Below are 14,780 nucleotides of genomic sequence, written 5' to 3' on the forward strand. Positions count from 1 at the left end.
AAGCCAATGATTCGTGACGTTAATTCTTGCGTGACCGACATTTTGTTGATAATAATCTGGGATCAAGGTCTGGCGTTTTTGTTTATTTCATCCTTCTATAACTGGATGTTTTACAAAACCCCTTGAGAAATTACGACCCAAAACGACCATGCGGCTACTTTTGCGAGCAGGTATAAGTTGTTATGTTGGGCTAAATAACAATAAATAAACTTTGATGTAACTGTTAAAGTCATTGGTGTCAAACGACGTTTGCTAAATTTATTTTGCTATGTTTTCACCTAAATTCGTATTTCACTCTCAAATCTAATCATATCTGGCACAGAAAACTGGCTTTTGCAATGTTACCTTTGGGCAGATGCCAAGTAATATCCTCATGACCACTCAGTAGAGTTTGCTGTTAACTTGTTTCATATGAATGATTGACACTTGTTCAACTGAATAACTTGACTTTAGAATAAAACCTAGAAATACAAGATATAAACTTTTTTTGTTTTACTTTCTTATAGTATATGTATATACATGTATAACTCAAGTACTATTTGTTTGAATTTGCAGGCAGGAGCCTGTTCATCAGGAAATCAGCAACAGCAGCACCCAAACGGAACATGGCACTTGACAGGGATAACTACTCTGTGAAATTTCCATCGGCATATTTTGTCATTCCATCTCTGTTATTTTGTGGTTACATTTTTTACCTGGTAGGTTGTGCTTTGAGCTATATAAACCTTGCTTCCTTTTGCTGTGTTAGAAAAGTAAACCTGGAATAGGTTTGTAATAAGAAAGGTGTTAAGGTCAAGAGGTTTTGCACAATTTGGAGGAAGTAAACCATTGTAAATATTTATAGTTCGATTTATGTTATACCCTTGTTTTAGTGCACTAAAGCACTAGTATAGACAAACGGCAGCAAAAAAATGTGGTGCTTAACAGTAATATTAATTTCCATACATGTACAAAAAGCTAACACCTAATCATGGAGCAATATTATGTAGTATTTTCTTTTTCAATAATATTGATTTCAGTTAATAGCAGGCTAAATTCGTCAAGCAGTGTGTGATTTACCATAATTTGCAAATATTCAAAACTTGTTGAGTACAATCCTTATGCACATAAAATATGTACTTTACATGTACAGAGAAAAACAGAAGTGCCTGGATAAAGTTACATCTCATAATTATCTGTAAGACCTCTTATATGCTATTTTATTATGTTACAGACAGATATTGTCACGAAAAACCAAGAGGAATTTAAGATAAATATCCAGTCCCTAAAAGATAGGGAAAGGGATCCAGATCTTAATTACCTGAGATCTCACCAGACCGGACTGAGAAGATAATTTATTTTAGATGTGTATCTAAACCTTAAATGCCCCGTTTTGTGTTTTGCCTTGGAATACAATTGTGCTAAACTAAGGGCTGTTTGGTTTGACTGAAGCTACTTATGTTTTTAACAGAAAGGTGCTAGTTGTTTTTACATTGTCATAAATAAACGAACAAGGTTAATTACACCATTCGTTTAGTTTAGTGGTTCTCAATCTTATTTTTGTAGCCACGGACCCCTTTTACAAATTGTTTAGCTCTCTGGCCTCCAACGTAATTTACCGCAGGTCTTTGATGCTAAACATATTTGCCTCCATGAACCCCCTGAACCATCTCACAGACCCTTTTGGAGTCCGCGAACCCCAGGTTTAGGTATCACGGAAAGCTACTCGCGTACCACCGAAAAAGTTCAGCCGTACCACAATTTGAGAATCGCTGGTTTGGTTGCATTCCATTCAGGAATTTACAGTAGGCTAAAAATTGTTATTCAGGTTTGTCGCATACCGATAAACTATGCGATAAACTGGAATGTTGATTTCTATGTGAAAGTCACAGTTTATTGTTGCATTTAAAACATAGGTAATCTTGATTTAATGAAAACAGATACTACTGCTGTTTGTGCACTGTCTAAAATATTTTTTCGCAACACACGCTTTAACCAATTCCACCATTTTCTGAGAGAAAATAGGGGTCTGTCATCAAAATAACAACTTTAGTAATAGATCAAAACCATTTAACAGCATGGCTTAACCTGACGATCACTGTTTGCCTTTTTAACTAGAGTAGAGTAAAACCAATGGACGATAAAATCCTTGGTAAAACAGAATCAGTCGGTTTAATAAAGGAATATATATTTCGACTATGTGGCATCATCAATAATTATTCATTTTAGTGTGTTTCTTTTAGCACTCATTTTTATATCGATTTGTATTTCGATTACAGGAACTGATGGGGTCTGTCATTTAACTCTTTATTCTAGTTTTCATAAAACTTTTTTTCACTTCTTACAAACTCGCTCAACAAAAGCAGTACCAACACTTTACCATTACATACACCAACTGAGAGTTGTAAAGGCAGTAACTACCTATTATTTTATTTGTAAGGTTTTAACAAACATAAAAAATCTGTAATTTGCACAATATGGATAAGGTTCATATGCGGCTACAAGGGCGAGCTTGCTACATATTGGATACAACTTTCATGCAAAGTAGTAAGTTTCCTTGCAAGATGCAGAACAACATAGTACCTTTTTCGCTTTTTTGGAGGTTCAAACTACAGGCACCGTTACATATTTTGGGGTGACCACTTACATGCATTTGTTTTATGCAACACGCCATCTGTATAGCAAACCATGCAGTTAAACTTCTAAATTAAGGTATTGAAAATATTGCACTGGAAAAACAGTAAACACCAACACGGTTTGGTAAAGCAAGACACATGAATGTTTAAAGTGATGATTCGTTTGATTATTATTGCATATTACATTGAATCATAGAAATTGTGATAGACTTGTTTTTTTTTAATCTATAATCAGTTTTAAACTTAAATCAGAACTATGGAATGTATAGCAATTAGCAACCATAAAATACCCCAACATATGCCATGCCAGCCATGCCCCTGGACTACTCTTTCATATCTTAGAGACCACACATGAATTCCTACATACCCTTTAAAAGACCCAAATTAAACCATCTTGGTATGGTTTAACATCTGCTATGTAGTCTATTGGGTAGGAATAAAAAATTTTAGGGAGGTTTTCATCAATAAAGGTTGGAAACCACTGACCTGAGGCATCTTGGGCTGTGCAAATTGGTTTAGCATTGCAACCATTTTATGACCACTGCACATGGACCAGTAAAATGTCCACAAAAAAGATAAACCTGGATTTGGACCCGAAGAACCTGTAAGCCTGTTTTGCCAGAAAGAATACTATAAACTGCATTCATTTTATGGGGGTAAGAGCGATATGTGGCGCTTCAATCTCGTTCCAGACTGGAAGCTTATCTTGGCAGCGAAGAGAACACAAAAAGTCGGGACCGAAAAAAAGAAGCTTGCGCAAGAAAGGTGCAGGAAAATGTCAGAACCGCCAAACATTCGACCAGACGGCACAACAAATTTTTTCTGAACGAGGGGTCTGAAATAAGTCAGAAGTCACTCATTCTGGCCGGAAATCGGCCCATCTACCAACCCTGATTTTAATGGCAAGCATTTTGTTGGTACGCTTGCATTTCAAACCAGCGGTCTGGAACAACTTGGAAATATCTGTCCATTGCCTCACAAAACCGACTCCGATATAATTCGGGATGTACAACTGTGGGCATGGAACGAGCGCCATGTCTGGCTGGAACAATTGACTTCCAATGCATCTCAAGTTTCTTGTCCCACGTAAACGTCCGCATGTAGTCTAGAATGGACAAGTGGTAAGTAATCTAAGTATGATATGATTTGCTTTGGTACGGTTTTCCCCAGAGTGCAAAGTCACTACGTAGTGATCGTTTATGACTGTATTTCTAGGATGTGCCAACTAGGGATCATGTTGATAGACGAGAACGAAGCTCATACTTAAATCACATGGGAGAATTTTATAGGGTAAAATATAATAAAACAAACAAACGTTTACCAATAATTCCGACGACTATTTCCTTTCTATCTTCGTCGATTCCAACCAACAATGAGTAATCAATAATTTCATGACTCGACAGAAAATGTGCATCGTCAGTGATCGCCTTTTTGATCAGCAACTAGAAAAGTGTGAAAGTTTAATGATGTATGCTTGTCAAACAAAACAAAGTAATTGTACACTAACATGCTTCACTTCAAAGCAAACAATACAAATATATAGGCATTCAATTCGGACAATCGTAACAACAAAATAATCTCCCTCCCTAAAAAAACATTCCTATGAGGCATTATGACAAAACACTTAATTTTTTAAGCTTTCACATTAGGAACTAAGTTTTGAAATTAGTTTTTAAGTTTCCAATAGCAATACCACACCACAACCAAAATAGCCCTATAAGTCAGTGTTTTGGGAGATATACCGCTCAGTGCATTGTGACGTCACAAACATTCCCAATTCGACGCTAGTTTTGTAGCTTTCCAAGGCCCATTTACTTGCGGCGCATTAAGCTATGAAGGCCGTAGAAGCACGCGTTTTTCCACCATCTAACACATTAAAAAATAGTTATTTTTGTTCTTGTATACCCTTTCGAACACTAGTTTCGTATGATAGCAAGGTATGAATATGCAAATTAACACATTGACTGCCATGTATGTGTTCAAAAAACGTAAACATGGGGCCACATATTTTTTTTGCATAATATTAAATGCTCGGGTCAGTTTGTAAAACCGCTCCACCGAGCAGCGAGCGATGCTCGGTGCCGAGTACTCGGGTTCTGGCTCGGCTCGGCCCATCCCTGGCTACTGGGGTTGGGGAATGGTTTCATACTAATAATAACAATACAATCAACCTAAAAACTTAGTTCCTAACCCTGACCCTCTTTGCGCCATCTATCGCTATTTGGCAAACTTTTCTGAAGTGAGTTTTTGTCTCAGTAGATTTTCCTTCAAAAAGTTACCTTCGTGTGTTCGTGAATATAAAGTGGATGATCTCTCATGATCGTGAGAAGGTTCTCATCCAGGAGGACTTGATTGTTCCGTATGTTGGAAGTGGAACCAGGGACGCCCATAGGGGAGGATGCAGTGGAGGAGAGGGGATTGGGAGACGTGGAAAATGAAGACACGGAATCAGCATCAGTCTTTACGTGGCGGTTGCGCACTGAACCTTTCAGATCGAATACCTTAAAAGAGAAAATCAACAAAGCCAATTTTTATCAGGTAATGACGCCGTGGGACAAGGTTTCTTGCCAAGTTTTTAACCGTAGAATTATAGAACATAATTATAGACAGTTTTAGAAAATTGTTGGATTTTGTTGCGTCAGAACCATGTACACTTCCTTTTAACCGGCAAAAAGTTTAATGGAAAGCTGTTGCGTGAAAACTTAATGCAAACTATGGCAGGCTATACGTAACACAATTTAAATCAAAAGCCGCGGGACCCATTTTGGACACCTCTATGTTAAGGTAAAGATTAAAGCGTGCAGAAAAGAAACCTGTTTGTTAAAGTTTTATTTTTTCTCATGATCTAATATGAGTTGTAAAAATTGTGTGATTCGTTGTGCACAAAAACGCTATTCAAAATTCGGAACTTTTCAAAATCGACAATGTCTTTCAAGCCAAATATTTTGTGTGTGTTGCTTTTTTGCTTTTGTTTTTGATTAACTTTGAATGGGCTTACGCAAATGTTACTACTACTGCTTGTTTTTACTGACTAGCTGACAAACAACCTAGGTGAAATGTATTTTTGTAGAAGCGTGATTCTATCAATTCATAATTCTATAACGCACATTTGTTGGCAAAAGAACAGCTATTGAAATAATAATGATTGGGAAAATTATTGGACAAGTGTCCTACTATATAATTTATTGAATACAAAAATGCCTACCTGGCTGATATTCCGTTTGTAGAACAGGTTTTCCATGACCAAGATATCTTGTTTGAAGGATTGGTTGGTGCTAGTGTTGTTGAACGACACACGGTAAACACCAAGAATTTTGGAAAGCGCCGTAGGTGACTAAAAAGGGAAAATTGTTTTTTAAGAATAAAATAAAAATGTTTTTGACGAATTATGCAACCCATGATATAAAGACGATTTGGTTGATTGCATATTCAAGTATTTTTATTAAATAACCGGAATATTTTATTTAAGCTTGCAGAATTTAGTATGTTATTAAACGAAATTTATGAATTAGTTTTATGCGACTAACCGGACTCGCCGGTATGTTTTCATTCGGGTTAGTTGCTTATTATTGCATTTGGATTCCGTTGGGGCCACACAAGTTTTGTCCAAGCTTGGCGAGTACAAGAAAAATCAAAAACAATAGACTCGCATCTACAACTAGTTTAGTAACAAAACCAATATCAAAGAGCGGTTTTCGTTCGTTTGGCAAGATCCGAAATAACCGATGTTGATTAAGCCGTATATCATATTACAAAATCGTTTGTACCTCGAGTTTTGTCTAAATTATACGAAAATCCGGATTAACCGAATCCGGTTTAACCGCGTGGTTTGCTGTACATATATTTACAAACGTTTCAAGTGCTCTTGCTATTATCAGTGTAAAAAGAACAATTGCTTTATAAAATGTATTCACAATATACAAGGTTAGTTTTGTTTTTGATCACTCTATAGTCGAACCTGTTGATTTTTAAGCATACTGGCTAACGGTATTTGGTATAACACCTTCGATAAGCCTGACGCACTGTAAATTTTGGTGGTTTCTTTTCCTGTTGAACCCCACCCTCTTTCCCTAACACGGGTGGTTAGATTAGGTCCCAACCTGGCTGGTTCCACCAACGTTTCCCCCCCAGTCTTGATGTCCCAATGCGCCAACCTCACCCTCCGTTGTGAGTCCCTGCCACATAACGCTATTAGTAACGGTGTAGCTGCAGCGCGTTTATCATCTTTCCACCAATTGTGCCCTTACCTTTGTCGCGCTTTATAACGTCCCAACGTTGCGCAGCTATTTCCGGCTTGGTGAATATTTTAGTGCAATTGTGCTGCTACGATTTGTATCACCGGCGAAATAAACTCAACTCAACTCAACTCAAATTATGCACAGAGTGTGCCGTGATCGCTGGTCTGCGTAGACTTAACCCAGTCATTAATGCATGTTACCAGCAAACTTTGCTATATTCTGCGAAAGTTATATAATTTACAGCCAAAACCACAGTTAAAAACTACTTGTTTATCACCTTTGACTGTATAGCATCTGTAAGGTACTCGAAAAAACTCGGTGCAAGTTCCAAAAACGAGTGCAGATCGAATCGCGACATCTGCTTGAGTACGAGTCGGTCATCCAGAGTTTTATGGAATGCCGAACCGGATTTTCCTCCCCGGGCAGCCCAACGCACGCAGCGTCCCAATGACGAAATGTAATCTTCCTCAGAACAGTCTAGAATCTGATAAAAAAAAACGTTTCAAGTTATTACTTCGATCTTTGGTCCATGGTTACAACTATGGGATGAATATCATTGTTGTACGCCGGGTTGCAAAGTCGCGTATTATAATGCCCGATTCTGGGTATTTATGGAGTCCTACTCCCACTTTGAGTCATAATGGTATCCGACGGCGAGTTACCATGGAATCCGAGTAATTATCGAGTCTGAATCCCACTTCGAGTAAGTAGTGAATACGACTCCCACTTTAAGTAATTATTAAGCTCAAGTCCTACTCATAATATTTATGGAGTCCGATTCCCACTATGAGTAAGTATTGAGTCCGACTTCCACTATGAGTAAGTATTCAGTCCGATTTCCACTATGAGTAAGTATTGAGTTCTGACTCCCATTTTAGTAAGTATTAGGTCCGAGTCCCATTTCGAGTAAGTATTGAGTTCCGACTCCTATTTCGAGTAAGTAATGAATCGGACTCCCACTCTAAGTAAGTATTGAGTTCCGACTCCTATTTCGAGTAAGTAGTTAGTCCGACTCCCACTCTGAGTAGTTTTGGAGTCCAACTGCCACTTCGAGTAACTATGGAGTTCCGATTTAATTCAGGAGGCCGACTCCTACATCGAGTAAGAAGTGACTACTTCTAAACCCGGACTCACTTCGACTGAAGAGAAAAACTCAGCCCATAATTATACAGGTTTTGAAGTTACCTGTGCACGCAAGGCCTTGAAACCAACTGCAAAGTAAACCTTGCAGTAAAATTTGGACGTTGAATCTTCGAATTCCACTTCTTTATGTGGTAACTTGTTCGAACTCGCAGCAGAAGGCGATGACGTCAGTCCTAGTTTTCCTGTGACGTAACAGCGAAATAATTTCATAGAATTTAATTTGGTATATCAATAATTGGACCATACGTTGTTAATACATGTAACATGTTGATTTTTGTGTATCGCAATCAAACTGAATGTGGTAAACTAAAAACACAAGTTGTCCAACCGATTGTTACGCAATAGAGCCTTATGGGCGCCATTTTGGGTCCAAAATAATACAACGCATGTAGAGAAAAGACATAAATTGTCCGATTAATACAAACAGGAGAGCTAAACGCAAATTTGATTCACAAAATTGATTAAAAAGTTCTAACAATTTGGTCTTTAAAGCTCATTAATTTGAAAAATCTCAGACTTAATATGCTTTGCCCTATACCTGCTGTATTATTTTGGACACAAAATGGTGTCCATGAGGGCAAACAATAGGTTGGACAACTTGTGTTTTATATAGACTTTTATATAGATGTGGTTAATAAGATATAATATTTTAACCACGACACTGCATACAATATAAGCGTACCTTCAAACTTCCAGCTATTGGTGCCTTTGAATTCCACAGGAGGATCAATAATTGGGTCTCCGTCTGGACAAACTTCGCATGGATCATCAGTGGGTCTCGTTGAGGGCGTTTTCTGTTCCATATCAACACCAGATGACGTCGTAGCCTTGTCCGCAAAGTTTGCTGACTCGTGGTTCTCGGAGCTGACGTAGAGCCTGTATTCTGGAGTGCGTAGAGTGTACGCGATTATAGAACTCGGCTCCAAGTCTCTTACCTGAAAGAAACAAAAACAAAAAACGGTTCAAACCAGCTGTTTAAAAATGTTTGTAGTATCTGACCAAAGAAGTATGGGCCAAATTTTTACCGGTATTGTGTTTGGCCACAACAACCAGCAATAAAGTGCATTTGCCATGCTGTTGCAGCTCAGACCTAGTGGTTGAGTTGTTTAGCTGATGTTAACTTTAATTTCCGAATGCAAAATTTATTTAGCTTAATTTTTTTGGACTTTTTTCTATATTAATTAAGGACTTTCTTTTCTATTCAAAGAAGAAAAACTTTTTTGTTTCATTATCATATATATACTTTAAAATCTTATTGAATAAGATAAATTTGTGTTGTGAATAACTGTAAGATCGTATATGACCCAAGATGAATATTGTTTGACACTTACCACAACTTGGGAGGCGACGCAGTTGGGAAGCAGGTAATGTTCTGATGCGGGGAAAGGAGGCGACACTTGTGTGTGACTGCTGCTTGCAAGAAGATGACTCACATACATGCTAACTGTGAAATAAATGGCATAACATGTCGTCTTTGGGGTGTATACAAATGGCTTCATAATACAAATACTTTTTTTGAAAATCATAGACACTAAGCCACTAAGGCAGGGGTTCCCAACCTGTGGTACGCGTACCACTAGTGGTACGTGAAGGGTTTTCAGGTGGTACGTGAGTAGCTTCTGTTTTGTTCACAAAAACCTCGATTTGCAACTTTATATTTTGTTTATCTGGTTTTGTTTACAAAAAAAACAAACATTCCCCAGGCCTATTGTCATTGTTACGTAACTATTTCTGTTGCTTCGTATCATTACAATCTTAAAAATACAGGTCATGTCAAGTCTCAACGAGAAGCACAGTTGCTATGAAAAGCCGAACCACGCTGTGGCACAGTGGGCGTTAATTATGCACTTGATAGATATAATCTACTGTTTTGTAGCTTAAGCTAGTGTTGAATAAAATATGATTCAAACAAATTAGTTGTTCTGTAAGAAGTGGTACATAGAGCACAGTACTGCTCTATGGTGGTACGCGTGACAGTGCAGAGCGTCCAAATGGTACGGGTCGTAAAAAGGTTGGGAACCCCTGCACTAAGGTGTAACGCTACTCTTATTTTTTAGCAGGTGTTTTTCAACTCCGACAAGTCTTTTTTGAAAAAACTTCCGACTCCGACTCGACTACTTAAAGAAAATTAAACCCCGAGAATATATGCATGCTCGCTAAGCACACTATAAAAGTCTAATAATCTTGCACGCCTAATGTGCACATTGTATTTGCAAATAAAATTTGTTTGCTTAAAACAGGCAAGAAGTGCGCGATTGTGCTGGAACGGAAGCGTCATTTAAGAGTGATTTATCAAACACACAAAATATTAATTTTTGGTATTATGTTCAATAATAAATATCTGTAACTGTAACACACTTTAAACTTTTTTTATTTTCTCAACTTTCGTACAAATTTTGAGTACAATATGCCGCGCTGCGCAGTTTAAATGTGATAAACCATTCATTTTGGTAAAAAAATAACTGTAGGACCAAGGAAAAGCGATGTTAAAAACATATTACTGACCTGTGGATGCAGTTCTCGAAATCCGTTTTACTCCCGATGGTTTCACCTCCGTAGAAAGTTTTTTGATTTGATTTCCTTGAGTAATTTAACACAATAAAACATTAGAAGTGATTACAAAAGATATTACGATTAGTTTTTACCTGGTTTAACTTCCTTTCCAAGAGCAGCCCCATCAGCAACAGTAGTCGAATCCGATAAGGTCAAGGACTGTTAGGACAACAAACATATTGAATTGTTTGACGACGTGAATGGAATCTATTGACTAAGCGGTAAGTAACACAAATTTTGCACGCGTATAGCTACTAACATAAGAATTTACAACAGATAAGTTTGCTAAAACCGATAGATGGCGTCAAGAGCACTGTTATTTAAACTAACACTGAGACTGGAATGAGGTTAAGAACTTAGTTGGTTCTATTGTTACATTTATTATAAAACCTCGCCCCAAACCCAAAAGCCCCAACCATCAGCATTTTTACACAATTTGCTAGAAAGTTTATCAAGAAAATACCTGACGGTTTTTAAATGTTTCTTGCGGCATTAACGTCCAACAATGACGAAAAAGAGCCACTACCTTAAGCAGTCACACTTACTTACCATAAAAACACTCTTTACTAAGAGATAAACACTTTGTTATCTAAACAATAAAGGAAAAGCTACTGCTTTTAAGTTATGCCTTACATTGGGAACTTCTGTTGATTCTTGTCTTGAGTCGGGGTCTTCTGGTTTTGATGCATCTTCGTCAGTTCCAGATCCAACTAATTCGCTTTCTTCAAACAAAAAAGTATAAGTTACCCCTATTCGCATTCCAGTAAACGGACTGAAGACAGCGACTTTGTATAACCCAGTGGTTCCGTAACTTATTTGTTTAGCCAACCGTTTGTGGTTCATTACATGGTGCCAAGTTTTCTTTTTTGAAGATATGTACAACTGTAATGTCACGAGCGAATTTAATATAATCTGTGGCCCAGTATAATGCCACAATATTAATATAATCATGGGGCCACAATTTAAAAACCAGTGGTTTAATCAAACCTATTGTGTTTTACACGGTTTCGCAACAAGGCAATGTGGCTATAAAAATACCCCCCCCCCCCACGATTAATCACGAAAAATATAAAACAAGTTTGCAAACACGGCGAAAGTAGACAGAACACTAAAACGGGTGGTAAATACCTCCGTCCGCGTCCTCATTTACAGTTTGTAGCGAGTTGGCTTTCTTCATAATCGTGTCCTTGTTGCTTTTAGTTGCCGCAACAACAGGAGCTTTTCGGATTGGTATCGATGGTGCAAGAGTGTAGAGATTGATTGACCTGCTGCTCCTGCGGGAGGCTCGGTCCTAAACGACAAAAAAAACAGACATGCACAATATAGAATACCCATTATACGTTGTTGTTTTTCAATAGGTAGAGTATACATATTTTAAGTAATTTTTTTAATTTCTAAACTGGAGAAGCTTATACCAAAACCTTAGGTAAAATATCGACACCTAGTTCAAAAGCATTGCTTCTAGTCAACCGGTTCTCCACATTTCTTCAAACTATCCAATAGGTTTTTTTCGGTGGTTTCTTTTCCTGTCGAACCTACCCTCTTTTCCTAACACGGGTGGTTAATTCTTTTAGGGCCCCCTCGACTGGTCCCACCAATCTTTCACCCCCCAGAGCGTTTACTCACATTGCGCCAATCTCACTTACTTGTGAGCCCCAGTCACATAACGCTTTGTAATGACGGTGTAGCTGCAGCGCGTTCAGCCATTATCCACCAATTGTGTCATCCACTTTTATGCGCTCGATAACGTTTTAATGTTGTGCAGTTATTTTCGGCTTAGTGATTGCTTTAGTGCTATTGTGTTGCTATGTTTGTTATCAAGCGAAATAAAGTTAACTCAACATGCGATATAAACTACTACACACCAAATCAGCGACGGCCCCCATGGTGATATTCCAATCGTGAACAACTTTACAAACATGGCAAGTGAGTTCCAGTAATCTGCAGAGAAGCTCATGTTTGCTGACGTCATCGATTTCCACATCCGCTGCCTCGACATCCTGGAAATCAAAATCAAAAATATTACCTGTAACCTCGTTATGTTCCCCTCGGTGAGAAAAATTAGTACATTTTGAACAACTATATAGGCAAATTTTATGATTTATACACTTTGAAACGACCAATACAGCCTGCTAATCTGATAAAACGATTTTGGAAAAATTACATATACACTAAAAATATACACAGTGAACTTCGGTTAATCCGGGCCAGTTTGGCGAGAAAAAATTGTCGGGTTTAGGCGAAGTTTCGGATTAAACGGTGTCGATTAGTTCAAGCCTTACCACATTACAGTTGATTGGTACCTCAAGTTTTGTCCCAAGTAGGAACAACTCATTATATAACACCGTTGTTTTGTCAATACAGTTTGTATTTTTTTATCAAATGACTTATAAGTCTTAAATCATAGGCCTGGTATGACACTGGTAAAAAAACTGATATCATACAAGGTGTTAGAAACAGAGTTTAAAATACCTATATTCTTATAATGGACATATAATATGTCTTTGTTTATTTTGAAGAAAGCAGGTCAACTTAAGACATCAAGCAAATAAATAAAGACAGTATGATCGGTTCATTTATTTAATATCCTACGGTAGTTTTGTTTTTATCTAAGCAACCATAGACAAAAACTCAGTCTTGAAAAGTGCTTGAAAAAATGAACTGTAAACAATATCCCCCTTTGTGAGAAAGTCATTTCTTTAGCTTAGTTCTGTGATCGGTTGAAAAAGATTCAGTTTAAAGATAAAATTGAACTTGAACTTACATTGATTGTACATTGTTCTGCTTCTAAATCCATTGCAGCTTTTTCGTCATTGTCTTCGGAATCGGAAGAATGGATTGCTTTTTGTTGTTCGAGTTGACTGCAAAATATAGTAATGAAAAATTTGCAATTTCATTCTCATGAAATAGTTCTACTATAAATTTTAATCCAGGTTTTCGAATTTACCAAAGGACTTCACCCACGTAAATCAAATCCTTATTTGTCTTCCAATTTAAAAGAAATAATTTTAAGAAACTTTTTTTCACCTAATAATACTAATCAAATTCTTAAGAACCGTTGACGATTTTATCAACACACACCTAATCGAATACTTAAGATTCGTTACCCAATTGACCAACACACATCGAATCCTCAAGATTCGATACCCACTTTACAAACACTAATCGAATCCTCATGATTCGTTACCCACTTCACAAACACTAATCGAATCCTCAAGATTCGTTACGCACTTTACAAACAGAAATTGAATCCTATCGAAATATCGAATCCGTAAGACTTGTTTTCCAACTATCCCACTTGAATCGAATCCTAAGTAGATATTTTTCCGTACTTACCCTAAACGAATCGACTGAAGTTTCAGATGAAATTTATCAACGAAATCTCGCAGATGATATCGAACTTCCTGATATTGCGCCAACAGTTCGTCGAAATATTTCTCACGTGACTGGTTGAGTGACGTCACATCTGTACCGGCCTCTGATTGGTCGGTGGCGAGTTGGTCAAGCGGGTGGCTGGTGCGAGCTGAGATGATCATGTCGTGAATGGAGTCCATCGCTTCGTAGCCAATCTGTACATGAAATGCATTTTTACGAAATTCATGTAATATTTAAGCCGCAGACAGTGCACACTGTTTCGACTTATAATGTCTTATTAGCAGTTGGTGACAAGGTATAGGCCGTGTTGGCTAGTATAGACATCTAACGGCACTCCAGTTTCATTTAATGACTTTTGTATAGGTGTATTTGTCACTAAGACGGCAGTTACTTAGCCATTGTGCTCCAATTTCCTTTGTGGTTTATGCTACAAACAATTAGCGTTTGGTTGTTGCATTTTTTACATAAAAACGAACTGAAGGTCGAAATACCGTCCGACCGTCCAAAAACACAAAATGGCAACACATAAATACCTTGGACAGCACTTTCATCTCATCTACCATCCTCTGATACTCGGATCTGTATTCCCTTATTTCTTCTTCATCATCTACTTCTCCTTCTCTCACCTCCATTGATTTTCTCCAGTCCGTCTTCCGGTCGAATCGGATGGATGGTGGAGGAAGAGTGATGTCAAACACGCAAATTTCAAAACATTTAAATGCGGCTACGATGTCCCTGTGAAATAGAAGCAAAACTGGTAAATTTTCTGTCAACTAAGCGAGTGGTTTCCAACTTTTATCGACGAATTAATCACTAAACAATTCAAACATATGTTATTCCCTACCAGTAGAATACA

At 37.6% G+C, this 14,780-nt stretch overlaps 2 protein-coding genes across 3 annotated transcripts in view; one reads left to right on the top strand and one right to left on the bottom strand.

Annotated features, from left to right (window-relative positions):
• The first annotated feature begins 25 nt into the window (after nt 1-25).
• Nucleotides 26-1,409, top strand: LOC145231911 (uncharacterized). The gene is made up of 3 exons (XM_080096375.1): nt 26-170; nt 556-698; nt 1,214-1,409. The coding sequence occupies exons 1-3, from the start codon at nt 149-151 to the stop codon at nt 1,331-1,333; spliced, it is 285 nt and encodes a 94-aa protein (XP_079952501.1). The 5' UTR covers nt 26-148; the 3' UTR covers nt 1,334-1,409.
• Nucleotides 1,410-2,381: 972 nt separating this feature from the next.
• Nucleotides 2,382-14,780, bottom strand: part of LOC145231909 (1-phosphatidylinositol 3-phosphate 5-kinase-like) — a 43,733-nt gene continuing 31,334 nt past the window's right edge. For both annotated transcript variants that reach the window (XM_080096373.1, XM_080096371.1), the window contains exons 31-46: nt 14,458-14,659; nt 13,886-14,118; nt 13,314-13,410; nt 12,415-12,549; nt 11,678-11,840; nt 11,183-11,271; nt 10,642-10,708; nt 10,502-10,576; nt 9,328-9,440; nt 8,679-8,931; nt 8,039-8,178; nt 7,131-7,337; nt 5,821-5,949; nt 4,895-5,116; nt 3,937-4,057; nt 2,382-3,720 (exon numbers count right to left, since the gene is read on the bottom strand). In XM_080096373.1, the coding sequence (XP_079952499.1) occupies nt 3,512-3,720; nt 3,937-4,057; nt 4,895-5,116; nt 5,821-5,949; nt 7,131-7,337; nt 8,039-8,178; nt 8,679-8,931; nt 9,328-9,440; nt 10,502-10,576; nt 10,642-10,708; nt 11,183-11,271; nt 11,678-11,840; nt 12,415-12,549; nt 13,314-13,410; nt 13,886-14,118; nt 14,458-14,659 (2,455 nt within the window). In that variant the 3' untranslated portion in view covers nt 2,382-3,511. The remainder of the gene's footprint in view (nt 3,721-3,936; nt 4,058-4,894; nt 5,117-5,820; nt 5,950-7,130; nt 7,338-8,038; nt 8,179-8,678; nt 8,932-9,327; nt 9,441-10,501; nt 10,577-10,641; nt 10,709-11,182; nt 11,272-11,677; nt 11,841-12,414; nt 12,550-13,313; nt 13,411-13,885; nt 14,119-14,457; nt 14,660-14,780) is intronic.

This window comes from Phallusia mammillata, chromosome 6 (genome assembly GCF_965637545.1).
Source record: "Phallusia mammillata chromosome 6, kaPhaMamm4.hap1.1, whole genome shotgun sequence".
In the NCBI taxonomy this organism is placed as follows: Eukaryota; Metazoa; Chordata; class Ascidiacea; order Phlebobranchia; family Ascidiidae; genus Phallusia; species Phallusia mammillata.

Bases quoted from the DNA above. Each gene is read 5' to 3' on its own strand.
- LOC145231911 (XM_080096375.1), top strand. From the start codon at position 149: ATGCGGCTACTTTTGCGAGCAG. The intron at 171-555 runs GTATAAGTTGTT...TTGAATTTGCAG, and splicing joins GCGGCTACTTTTGCGAGCAG to GCAGGAGCCTGTTCATCAGG. The intron at 699-1,213 runs GTAGGTTGTGCT...ATTATGTTACAG, and splicing joins GTGGTTACATTTTTTACCTG to ACAGATATTGTCACGAAAAA.